Source organism: Oreochromis aureus, linkage group 7 (genome assembly GCF_013358895.1).
Source record: "Oreochromis aureus strain Israel breed Guangdong linkage group 7, ZZ_aureus, whole genome shotgun sequence".
NCBI lineage: Eukaryota > Metazoa > Chordata > Actinopteri > Cichliformes > Cichlidae > Oreochromis > Oreochromis aureus.
This window is the reverse complement of record NC_052948.1, coordinates 41,980,315-42,000,251: the sequence shown is the minus strand read 5'-3', so window position 1 is coordinate 42,000,251 and position 19,937 is coordinate 41,980,315. Positions and strand designations below refer to the sequence as shown.

Here is a 19,937-nt window from a genome sequence, read left to right as displayed (position 1 = left end):
AAAAAAGCGAAAAGAAAAACACATCCATCACATAACCGGCTCTAAATTCAGCTCTCGCCTTCACCTCAAAATATGAATTATAAGTAAGAAGAAGAAGAATGAAGGTTGAAGTCAGACAGAAAGTCATTTTAAACTGTCTCTGTGTCAAATTTGCATGCTGGCATAACGTGCCTCGCAAATTCCAAGGAAAAGGAAGCCAGGTCGATTAGATACCTTTGAGAGAAACCCAAATAATCCCTTTGAGCTTCCGCTGACCCCACTGACCACCAACCGGACCAGTTGGTGCGAAAAGAAACAACAGACAAACACAGCAGGTTGGTCAGGCCTGTAACCACAAATACAGAGCATGTCAAACACAGTGGAGGAAGGAGGACAGAGAAGAAAAGGAACAAGCAAATTACAAAACATGAAAGGATGCAACAAAATATGTGTAGCCATCATTAAAAATACTGTCTGTCCAGATTTTACAGCTTGTTCTGATTCCTGGTACAAATTCTATGTTGCATGGATTTGTTTTATTTGTTACTACAAAATAATATAGAAAATGCCATACTGGTGTCCACTAGGGGGTTGCTTAGCTCTCTTTAGGGTTAATGAGGTTGAACTGGTGGAGTTACTCAACTTTCACATAGAAAGCCGTGTTGACACTTGTATTTTCTGCTCTTTATAAATAGTGTGTTCTCAGTTCTAAACTGAGCTTATTAGCTGTTAGCATGCTGAAACTGAAACTTCTCTGCAAATTTTACTTATCATTTAATCTTCTGATTAAATTTCGGTCCACCCAGCTGTAGCTATCGCCTGCAGTTACATATGCGCTTGCAAAATTTAGTAAAAGGTACCCCAGACACTGGACATGCAGAGTAATAAGCTAGCTAATAAAGACTGGCAAAAAAGAAGACTGCTAATGCTGAAGGCAGACAATTCATGAAGAAGTGGCAGAGTACATAAATTGCTTCTTTACCCTTGTGCATTTCCTACAAGATTATTTGTAATCATCATTGCCATTTTGAATCCACACACCCACAACAAAACCTAAGCCATGAAGCGTTAACAGAGGTTTTCTAAATGAAGCACCGTACTATAAGTATTCTTTTAGTGGAGCTGTAAAGCTCACTTTCTCACAACAGAAAAACTACAGTGTGCATTTGCAATTCTTAAATCCTTACATGCAGCCAATTTTCATGTCAGAACTCTGAATAGTGTATGTAAGTAACACCATCAAAGGTCTTTTTCTTCATATTTATGAAATTTCCCATAAAACCACTGACTTATCATTTGAAAACATGATAAGATAAACTTAAAGTGTAAGTGTGTGAAAACACAATTGCATAAAGTACATGAGGCAATGTGATAAATTCAATATATATAAGCTTGGCCCTTTATGTGATTGTCATTTACCAGTTTGCCCCTCTGTGAACTGAATTGTGGCACTTCTGATTTAGCTCAAAGCACTTCTATGGCTTCAAAGAGCCACTAGCATGGATGTACGCTGGTCTTATACGCTTGTCTTGTCTTTGCGCCGCTCATATGACCACAATGTTTCCTGTGCTGTCTACTAATGTTGTTCATTGGCTATGGCTTGTTGTCTTCTCGCACTGCTGACCAAAAACCTTTTCATCATACAAGCTATAACACTTCTTTAACACAGTTGCTATGGAACAGTTTTGACTGTGGCTGTTTTGTTTTGTTTTTTCATTTTGACCTGCCTCTGACTGAGTGAACATCATTTGTTAAGCACAGAGGGAAACTGCAGGGAATTTGCCAGGGATAGGCAAATCAATGAGATCAAAACACAGAGATAACAGAAGTTGTGACACCCACAGTCACACAAAACACACATACTACTAAGAGAGGAAGTAGTCAGTTGTAGACAGATGCTTATGTCACCGAAAGAACGGGAGTATACATCCCCCCCTCAGACATACATGCTCAATGCTCAGCCACACTCTTTGTCATTCACTATCAACAGTCACTATCTCAGTGCCTTTCTCTCTGTGACAGAAACAGAAACTCGCACAGAGGCACTGAACAAACACTGAACAAACACTCTCCTTTATCCACCAACCAGTTGTTGACCAACTCTCCGCCTGGGAAAGTCGTCCACAAGATGGTGAGTAAAACTTAAGAAACTTTAATGATTAATCGTCAAATTTTAAATGATTGAAATACTGTAAGTGAGCACTGTGGATTTAACAGAAGAAACTTGCTCTTGAAACTGCTGAACTGTTGTTATGTGCGTTTTAGACGGCTTATCATGACAGGATAACATGAGCTTTTGTATCTTTTAGAAGTCAGCCATACTTGATTATTATTACAAGCTGGTACATTTTCATTTTTTGAGCGAGTTAATGTGTGCACACTGACAAAAGCAGAGTTGTCATATTTGTATTCTGAGCAGTCAACATAAGCTGCACTATGTTCATTTCAGTGATTGTTAAAGTTAAGTAAAGTAAAATGCCGAATTCAAACCACATGTTTAAACTTGTTCAAAATAGTTTGATATTTTAAGCATTTTTGTCCCAATTTTCTTTTCACGCACTGTGTAAAAAACAGGAAAGTTAAACCTAACAGTTGGGGTTGGTGGTTCTGGGTTTTGTGTCAGCTTGATTAAGCAAGGCACCTTTGCTCTGCACTTTTCATCACACTGTAAATAGAAATCGTGGTTCCTCTTCCTCTGTCATTTCTCAGCCGGTCACTTTTCACAAGGCTTCTGTTAAAGAACAAACATTAAAAAAGAAAACATGTTCGGACGAACTAGCTTAACATCCAAGACTCTGTGGTTATTATGTTATTTGTGCACTGATCCTGCATCATAACAAAGGATTCTTTTACATATAATTATTTTCATAACTATAATTACATTAAATAGCTCTGCATTAAACTTATGGTTCAAACCTTTGAACCATCTCAGACAAGTATATAGCTGCCACACAAACTATGGCAGCTTTGTGTTCCCGTTGAGCCATACTGCATTAAATGGCTATCCTGTCAAGAGGTGTTTCTGGTATGTGACAAAATTTGCAGGACTTTTACAAAACTGCAACTGCAGTGCACTCGTATCTTGAGAAGTAGCAACTGCAATAATCCTGTACATAACATATTGAGCAATTTATAGCTTACCGCGGTTAAGAAACAGAAGTATTATGAGGGAACTTTCCTCTTTTTCTTTCTACCGATTTAATATTCAACCGCATTTCAGGCTCAGCGTTAACATATTTAACGGTTGATGTTACTGGCACCACTGCATTGAAGTTCCACCCACTGTCTCTCTCAGTTTACTGAGAGATTGGCTGTTAAAGAGCATATGCTGACATTTCTCTCTTCAACACTGAAGCTATGTTGTCGACAAGGGATAGCCGTGTGCATTCACTGATAACACTGAATGCACATGGTGACATTTTCCCACTGCAGAATAAAATGTATCAAATAAAACACCATCCACTTCCCCACTGCTGATTCAGGTCTTTAGACAGTGTAGCTTTTAAAGACTTGAAATTCCCTACATGGTCTGGTCTATGTTCACTGGTGGCAACTAAAGTCATCATCTTAAAGTACTGACAGTAGTACTTCCTGTCCCTCCCTTATTTCCCACAGGATCCCCAGAGTGTTTGGATGCTCATATTTGATTTGGGACAGTTTTGCTTCCTAACACATCCCTTCCAATTACTCTTGCTTGGGAACGGCACTAGGAGTACACCATCTCGTGAGCCCCTCAGACTGGGCTTGTTTTTCCTCCTGGTCTCGAGACAGGAACTTTTTGCCTATAAGATGTTAACTGCTAGCATTTCTGTAGTAGCCAAAATTTTTATGTTTGCTTACAACTTCTGTGCAGTATTCACAGAACAGTACAGAATTCACCTGCTTGCTGCTACTACTGCACATTCACCCAATGTATATACTATATATATATATATATATTTATAATGTTACTCTACCCCCCCTTTTTTTTGCACATGTCGAGGAGCTGTCAGGATACATTTCACTGTGTGTTATACTTGTATAACTATGCATGTGACAAATAAAGAACCTTGAACCTTGAACCTTGAACCAGTACTGGGGCATTTTGGCATCGGTAAAATATACTGGAAATGCAAAATAATCCAAGCAATAAGCACGTCTTCTTTAGAATACTAAAACAAATGCGAAGTTGGTAAAAAAGAAAAGCGTCTAAGTCTTAAAACTCAATATAACGTATATGTAGTCTCGTGAAAAACTAAGCAGACTAAGCCATCTGCAAATGCACTTGGTTTACTGATCATCAGCAAGTTTGAGCACCTCAGTAAAAACGGAGGTTTTAGCTGGAGCATTCAGCTATGTGTTAACACGATGACAAACATATCCCAGGATGTACCAGCAAATTAACCACAATGAGAGGCTGAGCAATGCGAGCTCTACATCTCAGACGCTACAGCATGACGTGTCTGGAAAGACTGAAAGAGAAAGCTTCTTCTCTCTAAAAAGAGCAGAGCAGCACAGCTTAGGTTACAAAGTTGGATCTGAAAAAAATCACAAGACTCCTGGAACAGCGCCTTTTGGACCGATGAGACCAAAGAGCAAATGTTTGGTAATAATAATACGCTGTACCATGTTCGGGGAAAACTAAACAGCGTGTTAATACAAGCGGCTCACACTAACTGTCAAGCTTATTGATGGATGATGCTGATGATTTGGGTTTGTTTTGCAGCCACAGGACATGTGCACCTTGCAGTCACTGAGTCAACCATGAAGTCCTCTGTATATCAAAGTGTTCTAGAATCAAATGTGCAGTTTCAGCTAAATCTTGGCTGAAATTGGGTCACGAAACAGATCAATGATGCCAAGCACAGCAGTAAACCACATATAATGACTAAAATAGAAAAAGAAAAAAACACAAGGTACTGCAATGCTCTAGTCAGAGTCCAGACCTCAACCTTGCTGTGGTGGGACCTTAAGAGAGCTGTGCATCCAAAACCAATACAAATGCAAAACTGCCCACAAGTTTCAATGAACAGAAGCAGTGTTTTAAAATCCCTCTATAACACTGCAATGGACTGATCAAGTAATAAAGCGGACAACTATTTTTAGTTATTGTTACTAAGGGTGTTTCTACAAGCTAATGAATCATGGGGTGATATTCCTTTGTCACAGGACCGTATGCTGATTATGAAACGCACTCAGCCATCTTATGCAGTATCACGTTATTACAATGAGAAGTCAGTAAGATAAATTAGCTTCCACTGCACCCCGTGTTTTTGTGTCTAAGTCTTAGCATTATATAAGCGCACATTAACACTGTATGCTGTGTTTCTGTTTATAGCGGTGCGCATTTGCACTTTCCATTGCATTGTGTTCCCTTGCTTTTATTGCTCCATAGGAATAGCTGCAGCTGTGTGTCCTCATGCTCTTATCTCTACTTCCTGCTCAAGCCAGGTTCATTAGAATAGGTGTGGCTCCTAGTTGGTCACGAGCCCAATATATGACACTTTGTTAAACTGACGCTGGATGAAGTGTGGTTAATGATGTACCTGTGGTTAGTGATCTAGCTTATTCCTGCCTCACACTTTTACATACTCACAGACTGACTGTTCCAGTTCACATATTTGAATTCCTCATTCATTCAAAGCCACTCTAAAAACACAGACCATCTGAATTATTTCCAGTGTAAACACCATTTTGCAGCTACCTTGAAACAGGTATATTACAAAGGTCCATGTAATAAATGCTTTTAAACTGGGACCATTTGAAACTTTTGTGTTTATGACAGTGACAAACCAGGAAGTTGTTACAGAGTGTGGTTTGAGAGAAGGGGTTGTTTTTTAGTTAGAAGTTTTTAGTTATTGTGTGTTTTTTAATAGATGAAACCTGGAGTGAAGACAATAACTGGGCAGTAGTTGATGTTAAGACTTCCACATTGCTGTGTGGGATTGTATGACAAATATATTAAACATCTGAAGAAAAGAAAAATCACTCAATCCTTCGATTATCTTTTTTTTAATTAGTCTTAACCTATAGGATGCTTTTGTTGTACAGACATACGTCACATTTAAAAACACAGGTAGCACATATACTCTGACATCATGTGAGAGTAGGGATAGCTCACCAGTTTATCACAGGGCAACATAAGAGTGTACCTACAACAACTTTACAACCACTAGTTAGCCGAATATGCATGTCTTTAGACTGTAACATGAAGCTAGAGCGCCTGGAGAAAACCTACACAGGCACAGGCAGAACATGCACATACAAAGCCTGACCACATGGGTCAAAACTCATACCAGTTTTCCTGGTATGAGTCAACAACACTAACCACTGCACCATGCTGCCAAATGCAACAGACTCTATTTCAGAAACAAATGTGTTTTGAATGTTGGTAATTCTCAAGTTAAAATACTGTAAGATAGAAAATAGCCTCTCTTTTTTCAAATATTGCTTAAGAGTGCCAAACATAGAAAAATAATGACATGAGTCATCTGCAGAGTTCCTGTTTTACACAATCCTGTAAATGCTGAGAATACTTATGGTCAAGGAACATAAAATCCCTTATTTTCATGACAGAGGATATTTTGTTATAAACATTAAATCTTTAACAGAGTAACACTAACAAACAGGGTAACTTTTGCAAACCCGTAGCTGCAATCAAGGTGCTGGCCTAACCACTACAACACTTTGAGACGTAGTGTCATTTGAACATGTTTGAACCACAAAGCCTGTGATTAACCTTCCGAGACAAAGCTCTGTGTGATAAGTTTCTATGTGTGCATAGAAAAGAAATAGTGTGAGAGGGATCTTGGATAAATTACTGGGGGGGAAAAAGATTGTTTAATTGAGCAGCGAAAGAGAAACTGAAGAGAAAGCACAAATTCTACTGACTGGACAATGAAAATTTGTGAGAGGAAATGAAACTTTCTGTTCCTATTTGAACTTTCATGGCCAGCTCTGTGTGAGCAACTCATTTTTTTAAATTCCCTTTTTGCTCTGTCTGGATTTTATTTTCTGTTGTTCTAGCAAGCACGGCCTTATTTTCCTTCCGCTTAGATTCTTCTTTAAGTAACAAATCAGTTTGATCCTGACTGTAGTGTTGGATTCTTATTAACTCACTCACTCAACCCCTTATGTCTTTTTTTTTTTCAGGACAATAAGTCAGATGTAAAGGCCATCATGGCTCGCTTCCAAACAGGTGGGGGAAGCACTGACGAGACTTCCTCTGCGCCCCCTGGACGTATCAAACAACCCTTGCACCCGACCCTCTCCTCTGGCCCACCTATACAGAAGAAACCAGTCTTGGAAAGCCTCTCTGGCAGTGCAGTCAATACGCCTCCAAAACCAAGTTTCCTAAAAAACACAGTATCTACTAAAAGTGACACAGAGGTACAAGAGCCAAATAAAGCTAAAGCCTTGGCAAGCAGATTTGCCAACATCCAGGATGATAGCAACACCAACAGCAAACCCTTTACTGTTAATAAACAGCAGACACCCTTGAAACCACCCTTATCACAGGCTCCTGAAGTTAAAAGCCTGGCACAGAAGCCTCCATTCAACAAACCTCCTCTTACCTCCACCCTGTCTGAGTCCAAACCTGCCTTTCCTAAACCTTCACCAGCAATCAGCAACAAGCCCAGCTGGGTTAAAGACGAAAACAATGCAGCACCAAACAGCAGTCCTGCGCCACTTAAATTGCCTGGTGTGCAACAAAAACCGATTGGCGGCATTGTAAAACTACGGCAGCAAGCTGAAGAACAGGCAGGAGGGAACAAAGACAATGTGATCAAACCTTCATCGCTGGCCAACTCTTCTTTTAAGCCCACCTCAAACTTCAGGACTGCTCAGAATCTGTTCAACAAGGAGGAAAAGACTGAGCAGACAGAGAGTGGTGGGACCAGCAAACCTAGCCTTACAGCTACTAACTCCATTCCTCCTCCAAAACCTCCAGCCAATAAGAAGCCCAGCTTTAAGAAGCCAGTCAAGCCCTCTCCTCTGGCCAGCGGTGGTGTTAATGGAAATGATTCATCAGGCCCAAAGCGTAACCCTCTCCCCAACAGCTTGGCTCTGGGTCCTCCTCCTGCTAAACCTAACCGACCTCCGAAAGTCAACCTGGAGAACATTAAAAGAGGCCCAGAGGCCTCTGATGAGGGTAAGTTGGATTTGTCTGTGTAACCGCGAAGCCACACTATCATTTTGGTCAGTGGCATGCAGACTTTTTGCCATACATACAGCCAAGAGGCGTAACAGTTTGGTTGGATGCTAAATTGTCTGCTGACACTTGCAATCTTGGATAGTACACTCTGGATCTGTACAATGCACAGACGCATATACTTGAAAAGTATACTATGCAGGGATAACATAAAAATAAAATACTATAATTTTGTTCAACCAAAAATGTTGCACAGGCAGGCTGTTAATATATTTAACCACAAATAACCACAAAGCTGTGAGATTTTGTAATTGTTATAAATATGCTCCAAAAGACCCCAACAACATAAAAGCTATAGATAAGTCCAGGTTTTTGACTTGAATTAGCAACACTGGGACCAAATAATGTATCAAGACCCACCTTTAGTTTCGATATGTGTCCCAGCCCTGAGCTAAATGTCATGAGCCATACTCGATATGGGTTATGGCAAGCAGGTACATGATGTGACCCAAATGTTATAACACATCTGACATCTGGCCCATAATTGGTAGACCTGTGGCTGAGTTGTGGTGTTTGTACTCATCCTGAGTCAACCCCCAAAGAAAAGTAAAGAGATGGGCCACGTTTTAGCCAAACGGTCATTGCCTTTTGGATTGTGGCTTCATCTGGCTCAGGGGTGTCAAAAGGAAAGAAGCCACGTAGAAGCCAAATATATATTTTGAGAAAACTTGGCCTGCTTCAAAAGAGTGGTGGATGTGAACCAAGACCGTTTGTTGGCCTGTGTGTAAGGGTCTGATAAGGTTATAGAGGCAAGTTATAAACTAATGGAACTTATTGCAGGTCCAAATGACCAAAAGTCCTTTAATCTGACAGTGTAATCAAAAGAAGCACCAAGAGCATGTAAAATATTTGAGATGCTGTTTTGCACAAATATGAACACAAGTGTGCCTTGAAATTTTGGCTTATTTAGGGTGTCGTGAGCATAAAATGACTGAATTACTGAGTTACATGGATAGCAGACAGGTTGCTGGCATCAGCAAGCCACGATAAAGTTATCACATTCACAAGATTTTCAGGAAACTTGACCTCTGACCCCTGACCTTGAGGCCGAGGTCACTGACATTTAAACAAGTCCTAATATTTTTAGTAGATACAATTATTGTATCAATTTGAAACTATGTTGCTTTGTTCTTGAGTTATCACTTTCAGAAACCTGCTGACCACATCACTTGCCTGCCCGCCTGCCCACCGGGGTGACAACAATAACCCAGCAGCCTTTTACAACAGTTTTTTGTATACAGGCTTATGTACCAGACATTAAACATGCTACTTTTTTCTGCTGTGCAGCTGGCCATTTTATTATGAGAGTGTATGGATCTTCAGCTGCATTGAGAACAAGCTTCAAAGGGTTACTGGACAAACTTTCCGTGTTTGCTTCATTTTTCAGCCCAGGATGTTCTCGTTCGGGCTCAACTACTAACAGAGCCAAGAACCTAACCTGTGCAGTGAGCATCTCGTAATAAATCCATGTCAGTTTCAGGCTTCCATATTTGTAAAAGTTAAATGTAATCATCTATTGAATCATTCAATTCAGTTTCATTTATATGGTACCAGTTAGGGTGGCTGTGGCTCAGCAGGTCAAGCAGGTTTTCTACTAAGTTGAAGGTCAGTGGTTTGATCCCTCCTCCAGTCTGCATGTCACAGTATCTTAGGGCAAGATACTAAACCTAAATGAAAAGCAGTCTGGTGTTTTCTACACAAGTATGCAGTGGAGGCGTGTTTTCACAGTTTAATGTTGTCCCAGACACGTGTGATCACACCTTCATGAAGCTAAAGTTACCCCAGCATGTTAGGTACTTCCTTTATTCAGAATCGAAGGGGAGTTCGGAATTTTACTTTAAAAACATGCATAGATGTAAATATATTTGTTGTTTATTTTAATTACCTGTTATCACCCATTACTGTAAGATAACAGTAGAATTGTTGCAAGACTAGAATGTGTACTTTTCAATACAGAACAAGAAACCTTACTATTTGAAAGTAAATATATACATTTGTACTAGAAAAAGAAATCTAGTGCAGTATTTTATTTGATAGATGAACAGTTCGGTGTTTGTAGTTTAAAGAAATGTGGAATATCCAAAGATTACATTAAGAAATACTAGAAAACAACATTTAAACCCAAACTTAGGTCTAGGATTTGTTTTTTAATAATAAAAAATGGATGACCGCTGTGGTTGCTGACTAATCTTGATGAGATCATGTGGAAGTAATCTGTTCCCATGTATCTCTATCAAAAGAGAACTCTAAAAAATGCTTAACAAACTCACTAAATAGCCTTGTCAAAATGAAATGAAAATAAACATTTTATTGCTTTGCAGTATGGCCTAACGTACAAGAAAGTAGAAAATATGCTCTACATATGTGAGACAGGGAGTTCAGCTTCAGGCAGTAAACTTCTGCCAGCCAGCAGGGATGCACATGTGCCCCCCCCAGTCAGAAATACTTCAGCTTTTTTGTCTGATTTTACATCCTTTGTTTTCAGTTCGGTCTCATGAGTGTTTGGTTCTATGATCTCAATCTGTATACAACACATATGGCAAATTAAACACAGCAGAATTTGTGGGAAAACAAGCCCCAGCAACATTTTATGTAATGAACTTTCTGTAGAAGCAGAGCCAGTCTCCCCACCCCCGTGAAAAGGGTTAAATGTGTAAGAGTTAATGTGGGGCACTCAAGAGCGTGCGGCTCTCGTGACTGTCTAAAGAAGGTGTTCCTCTTATTTTATTGGTTCAAGTGCATTTCCTCTATATCGCTCGCGATGCTACTTTGGACAGACTCTGTTAACGCATTTCTGAAGTGTGAAATAGAAGTTGCTTCACAAGTCAGTGTGGTTTCAGTGACGTGGGCAGTGTTTGGCCAGCAGTAATTGAGCATACTTTAGCTTATCAGACCTAAAAGAGATACACAAAGTCTGCTTGTGCATGAAATATTGCACTGCATAAGTTACTCTGTGTATTTTCAATGTGTTTACACAAATGCTGCAGTTCTTCTGAGCTTCAGATAAGAGACTAAAGTGACAGAACTACACTAGGTTCCTCTATTTGCAAGTTCCCTGTCCAGTTTCTCTTTTCTACCCCCACTTCACTCGCCGCTCTGACAGCTGAGTTTGTTTCACCACATGGGGAAGTAAGTTCCAGCAAACCAGGGAGCCTTTTTAAAGACAGGCTCTGTCTATAGCCACATACCTGAAGTGAATATATTCCAGTCAGAGGTCAGCTGTCTTGGCTGAAATTCAGGGTCACTCACTACGGGCCAAGAAAGCAATGTTCTGATCACAGTTTTGCAGTTTTGTGAGATTCATTCCACCAAACCACATTACCCAGCATCCACTAGTAATAACTCTGGAAAATGTCGTTTTCACGCTGTACTCTCACTTTCTTTCCTTTATTACTTATGGCTTTTGTGATCCTATATTTATCTTGAGTAAAGTTATAAAGATTTACATAATTGGCATCACCTACATTACTGGAGTTTGTTTTTAGGTGCATCATTCAAATTTAGTGGCCATAGTGGTCGGTCGGATGGAATTAAGCACATTTATTGATGTTGTAGATATACAATCTTGAAGCACTTACTCTTGATTACTTCCTGGTTGTGGTGCATTACACATTATACACCTGAACACATTTCATGGCAAAAAAGACTCCATATTCGAAAAATTCGAAAAAAAGACGTAGCTGTTTTCACTTTTACTTTCAGTACTCTCAAAACTTCCTAAGTCACATTTTAAAGTTGCTGGGACATTTTTTTAAGTGGACAATGAACGAAGATTGGACATTGTTCTCGAAATCTTGTGACACAAGGGTTACTTAAGCAGGAAAAACACTCAAGGAGATTCAAATGCCTAACTGCAGAAATATTTTATATATCATTCTTGATCATAAAGAGAGTCTTATCAACGCATACCGTCACCAGTCTCTGAAGATAATGTACAGAGGACCATCTTTGCACCAGTTTCGACTTGTCTAGATGAGACAGACTGATGTGACTCTTCGACATATATAATCATCACAGAGAGACCTATTTCAAAGAAAAATAAAAGTCTTTCACATTTAGATACATAGATACCCATCTATTTATGTACACGTCTTGTGCGGTCATCAGAGACGGTGGTAGACAGTGTTGGTGAAATTCATTTGCATTGGTCTAAAAAGTGCTAAATTTATACTGGAAGCAAGTAAAGTACAGCAAAACCACCTAAAGAGTAATTGGCTAACACAGTGTCAACACTACATGTTTCTGCTGCAGGTCCCAGTTTTAAGAAACCCATCGCTGCGAGCAACCATGTAGCCCAGAATCAAGCCCCACCACCTGCACTGCCAAATCTGCCCCCACGGCATCCTGGACCCATGTGAGTGACACATTAAACACACTTTCCCATTTTCCTGTTTAAACAGAAACACGGTGATAAATGTTGGATGTGCTGTGTATTTTCTGGATAATGTTACTCCAATTAATAACAGTTAAATCCTAACCTGCTGTTTAGCAACCAGCAAGAAGACACTTACGACGATGTCGATCATGTGACCAATTCTCCCCCGCCTCTACCACCATCTGCAGGTCCAGTAAAAGTCTCTAAGTCTCTAAAACTAGTGTTGCACAACTTCTTTTTTAACATCACAGGAAAACAGAAGAAGCTGAACTTATATTTGCCATATTTGTGCTAGAAGACAGTGGTAATTTCTAAATATGTAAAATGCATTTTATTGGCATTGAAAATGTGTGGAGTTGAAGAAAAAAAAAAGAATATTTGTAGAACTCAAAATGTTATGGCTTCAACTATTCCTAAAGTATACTATTTTAAATGCTTCATTTTGGAGTAATCCCAAAATAATTTTTTAATCCAGTGGACTCTAGTGCAACCTCATCACTGTTTACCTACCTTTACCTACGTTAGTTAGCATACAGCTGTGTGAACCTCAGGGAGACAGCTGTAAAGGATAAGGATAAGATGCAAGGAGCAGAAGCAGTGAACATGAATACGTTTAAATACCGTACAAAGCAACAGACCCGCACAAGAGAGGTGAAGAAGAGAGTGCAGGCAGGGTGGAGCCAAGTGATTTGTGACAGAAGGATAGCAGCAAGACTAAAAGAGAAAGTTTACAAGATGGTGAGGAAGATGCTAGGGATAGGGTGAGATGGAGGCAGATGATCTGCTGTGGCGACCCCTGAAAGCAGCAGCCGAAAGATGAAAAAGTTAGCATGAAGCTAAAGAGATTTGGTTTACTAAATATTATGTATTTTCTTATAATACTTAAAAAAAGACTAATGCTTAAAATGTTTTTGGATCTCTCCAATTACTTAAAGTACAGTTGACAGTCAGCATTGAGCATGTTAAACTTCACGGTATGAACATGAATTCAGATTGTGATATCTGCTTCAAAAGGGTCTCATTGTAACCCTGCTTTATTGTTTCTCTTTTGCAGCCCACCCAAGCCAGAGAGGAAAGGTGAGACACGCTGAATTACGTTCGCTCATATAAATACAGATTGCAATGCAGGTGAAAGTGCAGAATAAACCACATCACCACCAGTGGAACCACAGAAGGAAATGGCAACAGAATAGTGACTAAATAACACGAGCCCTGGAAGTAATTATAAATGAACGTATGAGTAGAAAAAAAAAGAGCTTTTGACAGCTTGTAGGTCTGCTTCAAAGAGGCTTTTGTAGTCCAAGCAGAACTTGTGAAGCTTAAATATCTGTAACGAATTCAAAGAATTAAGTTGAAAAGTTTATACTCTGAAAATAAATGCGTCTTAACTTGACTAAGGTTATAGCCTTATATATTTCTGTTGCTTTATGTCCTCTCCTCCCAGGAGGAAATTAATGACGACGATGATGATGATGGAGAGATGTATGAAGATCTTGATGAACGATGGTGAGAGATTGTCACACCTCCATTGGCTTATCCCACACCTCACTTATAATGTCTAGGTTTTAAAGTGTGAAAGAATAACTGGCCTTTTTATTCACAATGTTTGAGGACTGCGTATGAAATAAGTCTGCTTAGATCCAAAGTTCAAAATGTCTGCGGTAAACGTTCAGCTGTGTCCACGTCACACCTTATTAACACTACCATCTAGTGGTTGTTTTGCATCACTATGAGATGTTGTTGCTTTTCGGTCCGTGGCACTTTAACCGATTAAAGCAAGGGAGCAGATAAACTTACAATGAATTAAATCTCCTTTCTAACTTCACTTTTTAAGGGACATCAAAATAGTCTTGGAATATTTTGGGTAATGATGTTAAATAAATCTCTTGTTTTATATTTTTACAGAACCTAAGAATATCTTAAATAAACATAAATTATACATTCATAAACCGGGTTTATTTTGATTAAATTGGTACAATCCATCCCTGTTACTCCCAGTGAGAATCTGAGCATCTTCAGCATTGATGTATGGCTCATTAAACTATACATCGCTACCATATTGTAAGCCTTCCCTTCAAGGCTTCCTGCTAGCTTTCTGTCACAAACTCCACCCAGTCTGAAAGCTCTTCTTCACCTTTCTTACCCAATAAAACTGTATCTTAAACCTATTTATCCATCCATCTATCAAAACTTAATATTTAAATGCTTTGTATTTTTGATCTTAAAGGGAAGCAGCGGAACAAAAGCAAGAGAAGAAGAAAGAGAAAGAGGACAAAGAGGAGAAAAAACGGCAGGAGGCTGAGAAGAAGGAGCAGAAGGAACGCGAGAAGAAGGAACAAGAGGCCCGGAAAAGATTCAAAGTGAGTGAACGTCTCAGGTAGAATCAATAAGACTGTGACAGCTGAGTCATCAAAATCAACTTATTTATCATGTGCACATTGGAATTCATGTGTATGCATGGTTGTGTGTTAGTTGGTTGGTCCCCTGGAGGTCCTTCAGAAAGGAAAGGCATGCACAGATTGTCGAAGCAGCAAGACTGACCTTGGTCTGAAGCAGGGAGATCCCGTGGACATCATTCGAGTCCAGGGAAACCCCGAGGGTAAATGGTTGGGAAGAGCACAGGATGGATCCAGTAGGTTCACAATCTAACCCTCAATTTTCTCAGTTTCTCGTCACCTTCCACTCCAACGCTTTGCTGACAGGATAAATTGTCACTTGTGTCTGCAAATACAAGATCAGCTATGTCTCTATGCACCATCTATGGTCTTTTTTCCATTTTTAGCAACACTAACATCTCGCCAATGCTTCATTTTGCTCTCACAGTTGGCTACGTGAAGACCACTTCAGTAGAAATTGACTTTAACTCCTTGAAGAATCAAGGAGCCTCACTTCAGCAGGCGTACGACCCCGAGGTCTACGATGACATCGATGTAGTTGATAACAGGTACGGGATTGTACCTGTAAATGATGAGTCCTTAATGTGGCCCCAACACTCCTTTGCAGACACAGACATAGATAATACATTTGAAAATGCTAGTCAGTCAGGGTCATGAAACGCTAATGGCCACTCCAGTGTAACCGTCGGTTGCACTTTTGTATTGCTGTTGCCCCATGAAGCACTTCTCCAATTTACTGTGAAAAAACAAAGTTAGCCAAGTTGGCCTGCTTCTCATTTAATATCTCTTTTTTTTCTCCACAGCAGTAAAAAAGGACCAGGAGGTACATTTTACAATACTGTATTTAATTTTATTATTATATATCATTATATTAATAATATTGTTGCTCACTCTGTAATGAAATCTTGCTGATTACATCTCATATGCCTTATAGTTGTCCTACCACCTCTACCAGGAGGAGAAGGAGGAGAAATATACGATGATGTTGTCGATCCAAACTTAGAAGTCAGGTGAGAACTGGTTTTGTTATTTACAAAAACGGGTAAATGCAAACGTAAAGACACTCTGGAAAGATTCAGAAAACATGACAGAAGAGCAGATCATTACATCCTTGGTTGGCTTTCCAGTCCCTTCGATCCCAGGTCTTCTATGAAGCCCCGCAGCTTCCTGCGGATGTTTGACCGAAACAGACGCCCTGCCAGCTCTAAAGTGTAAAATACACTCATTAGTAAGACTGACCTCAGATCTACTGTCCACTGTTGTTAATCCTTAATCTTTCAGCCGTCGCTCCTCTTTTATCGGTGACGGCACATTTCAGTTTTGATTTCTCCCAACATTGGCATCAGAAAAAGCACTTCACCTCCTCTGTCTGAATAACACTGAAACGTCCTAATTTGCAGTTTAACTTCCGCAGTCTGAGAAGCTGGAGTCTAACGGTCATGTTTACATGTTTGTGTCTGATCACTGACTACCTGTGATTTTACTAATCTTTGGGAGTAATTTGCATGTGTGCGACTGCTGTACAACTCAATCAGAAAAATCAACGTATTAACAGCTAACACTGTCACAAGCATGTTTTAACCAGAGTTGAATATGATTGTTAATCAGGGCTGCTTTAAGTCACATTAACATACTTTTAACTGATGATACTGTATCAATATAAAGGATATAATATTTTTTAATCTTTTCCTCTGTTGTCCCAGAGTGCCTCCACCCAGCCAGTTTACAGCAGATGGGAATTCAGGTATAACTCATTCGATATTACCACTTTATTATACATTTTAAAATAAGACATCTTGGCACGATTTCTCTAACATAAAAAGATGTTAATGCACACATAAGTTTTTCTGGTACAGGTTGGTTTGACTGTTAGGACCCAAAGGCTTATTGTGGCTAATCTGATCTAAAATCATTCAACTTTATATTAATACTATTGTGTCGTTGCCGTTTCTGCCCCACTTTCTTGACTTTAACTTGTAGCATTTTTCCACTGTAACACTATAGTGATGGTCTGTGAGTTATACTTGTTATATCTGGGATCTATCTAGATGATAAAGTCCTCACTTAATCTGGGCCACCTACATATAACACGTACGGGAGCGTCTCAGCCATGGAAACCCATGCCAAAAAGCAACCCCCCTCTTAACCTTTACAACGTCTGTCACTTTGTGCCTGAGATGCTATGGTCACTAAATAACACCATTAACACTTCAGCTTTCTGAAGATATTCCCTCCATGGAATATCTAGGAGGGAAGAAATTTCACACACTGACTTGTTGCAATCATGTAATCCTATTACTGTACAGCACCACGCTGGAACTCACTGAGCTCTTTAGAATGACCCATTCTTTAAATAAATGTTTGTAAAAGCAGACTGCATGGACAGGAGCCTGATTTTATACACCTGTGGCAATAGGACTTAACACCTAAATTCATAAGATACCTTTGGTCCATGTGCATATGATTTTACTTTTTAATATAATTTCATTACATGGGATACATATATATATATATATATATATATACTCTTTTGTAACATGTATTATGATGTCTACTGTTTTCCTTTAAGAAAGGTTTGCAAAGCTTCATTCAGGCTTAGTGAAAACTATCCAATCCAATCCTCACCCACCATTTCCTTTTGTTAACACAGATAAGCCGGGCCAAGCAATTGATGAGGAAATATATGATGACGTCGACTCTCAAAATGCACCTATCCCACCTCCCATCAGCAGGTAGATCAACCTCACAACAAAAGAATGTATTTAGGATGAACTCCAACCTGTTTAGATCCATGAACTAAAATGTCTTAATACAGCTGTCATTTCTTTCCAACTTCTGTTTGTTTTTCCATCAAGTATTCCACCTGGGAAAATCAAAACCAAAGTTGAAGAAATGGACCCTAAGAAGCAGAAAAAGTTTGAGAAGGAGGAGAAGGAATTCAGGAAGAAGTTTAAGGTTTGTCACTCTAAGATGTGTCAACCACACTTACAATATCTGTTATCTTATTTCGCATATGTTTTTTTTTTTAATATATAATCAAAAGATCATTTTGAATCTGTTTCAGTATGAAGGAGAGATACAGGTGCTGTACCAGGTGAATGTCATCCACAATCTTACGAATAAAAAATGGAGTGGCAAAGAGCTGCCAGTAAAAGCAGGAGAGGCCCTTGATGTGATTGCTAAAGCTGTGGATAACAAACTGATCTGTCGAAATGAAGACGGCAAGTGTGAGTATCTATTTACTTAATTATATTGATTAATCGATAGATATATTTAAGATCTCCATTTACCCAATTAACAAATCCTAGCACTATTTACCATTAAACCTTTAAAATGTGCATTTTACAGTTGGTTATGTATCGACCAGCTACATTGCTATGGAGTAAGTACTACAGACATTCACACATTTATGCTATGATAAAAACTAATCAACATACTGACAGTACTGATCTTTTTGTTTTTGTTTACAGCGATGGAGATATCTATGATGATATTGGAGACGGTACGTTCTGAATACATTGCTGTGCAGCTGAACTTTTAGGAGTATAACCGCTGACTGAGCGGTCTTTAACAAGTGGATTTTATTTTAACCCTCCCACAAACCTCAGTACATTGAGGTTTGCAGGTATAGCTTTTTATGCACAGCTTTCTTGAGGTTCCACCACAGACTTTCTATCTGGTTGACTTCTGGACTTTGACGGTGCTATTGCAACACCTTGATTCTTTTCTTTTTCAGCCATTCTGTTGTAGATTTGCTGCTGTACTTGAGATCATTATCTTGTTCTATGACCCAATTTCAGCCTAGCTTTAGCTGTCAGACAGATGGCCTCATATTTGACTCTAGAATACTTTGGGAGTTCATGGTTGACTTAACGACTGCACACTGCCCAGGTCCTGTGACTGCAAAACAAGTGCAGTACTATTAATGGTTGGCTTTTAAGATTGTGTATTTCCTCCTCTTTTACAAAACTGGGAAAGCAGCAGACACATGACTCAGACAGACAGAGAAAAAGAAATTCATTCAACTTATCAGTTGTAAACTATGTAAACAAAATCCATTTGTCATCATGTCGAATACTTTGCGGTGTCAGTGTATTAAAACAAAATAACCAAAACCGCTAAAGCAAACAAACTAAACGTGAAACCAGTGGAAGAGTGTGAAACCAAAAAACTATATTTCTGATTTCTGTGTTAAGTGTGGGTTAATATTACAGAATTGTTATTTTATTTGTCTGGCTGTGGATACGACCATCACAGGAAATATATTTTAACCATTGTTTTGCTTTCATTTCAGAATGCATCTATGACAACGATTAAGAAAGATCCTGCACCAGCCTTTTTGTTTTATATTGCTCATTTGCATGTTTTGTTATTTATTATGTTTACTGTTGCTATACACTGGAAGTTGGTATAAAATGGCCATTTGGTGTCAAACTATTTTTTTTTTATATCATCGAAATTAGACCGAAAAAAATGTGTGGTTGGTGGCTCCAACTGCTGGAGCCAGGCTAGCCACATACAATCTCATATGTGTCAAATATTTGTTCAAACAACAGTATTTTAATATATTTCTCTGTCTGTTTTTTTCATTTGTTCCTCGTTTGGGCTTTAATTTATGAATTTGCTTCAAAGATTTTGCAAAAGTTTAAGAATATTTGCAGCATATAGTTGATAGGAAGAGTGTACTTTTTTTGTCTTTTCAGCTGATGATGTACTGTTTGTACATTCCTTTCTATAAGGCCAATTCAAACATTTATCTTTGTCTAACTAAAGATTTAGACAAACATAATTTTGTGCCAAAGTACTTTTGATGCACTGTATATACAGTTAAGAAGAACTTTCTGTTTATTTTTTTGATTTATTTGGATTTTTTTCTCAACACATTATATTTTGTCCTGTTGTTGCAATAAGGCAATACCTGAGAAAGATAATAAAGACCCTTCAGCATCTCTCAAATTAATATGCACTGCCTCTTTCGATATGTACCTCTAAACTT

The 19,937-nt window shown here is 38.9% G+C and overlaps 1 protein-coding gene across 2 annotated transcripts; it reads left to right on the top strand.

Moving 5' to 3' along the window:
• The first annotated feature begins 1,874 nt into the window (after positions 1-1,874).
• Positions 1,875-19,901, top strand: fybb (FYN binding protein b). 2 transcript variants are annotated; one of them, XM_031758807.2, is made up of 19 exons: positions 1,875-2,110; positions 7,111-8,110; positions 12,422-12,524; positions 12,660-12,733; positions 13,600-13,622; positions 13,990-14,051; positions 14,773-14,905; positions 15,018-15,177; positions 15,369-15,489; positions 15,745-15,764; positions 15,876-15,951; positions 16,069-16,152; positions 16,645-16,685; positions 17,592-17,673; positions 17,797-17,896; positions 18,006-18,168; positions 18,290-18,323; positions 18,412-18,443; positions 19,236-19,901. In XM_031758807.2, the coding sequence occupies exons 1-19, from the start codon at positions 2,108-2,110 to the stop codon at positions 19,256-19,258; spliced, it is 2,334 nt and encodes a 777-aa protein (XP_031614667.2). In that variant the 5' UTR covers positions 1,875-2,107; the 3' UTR covers positions 19,259-19,901. The 2 variants fall into 2 exon arrangements, with proteins under 2 accessions (XP_031614667.2, XP_031614669.2); XM_031758809.2 differs by lacking the exon at positions 16,069-16,152.
• The last annotated feature ends 36 nt before the right edge of the window (positions 19,902-19,937 follow it).

Excerpts from the sequence above, each read along its gene's own strand:
- fybb (XM_031758807.2), top strand. Across the intron at positions 12,734-13,599 it reads GCCTCTACCACCATCTGCAG|CCCACCCAAGCCAGAGAGGA; the intron begins GTCCAGTAAAAG and ends TCTCTTTTGCAG. Across the intron at positions 15,178-15,368 it reads AAGAGCACAGGATGGATCCA|TTGGCTACGTGAAGACCACT; the intron begins GTAGGTTCACAA and ends TTGCTCTCACAG.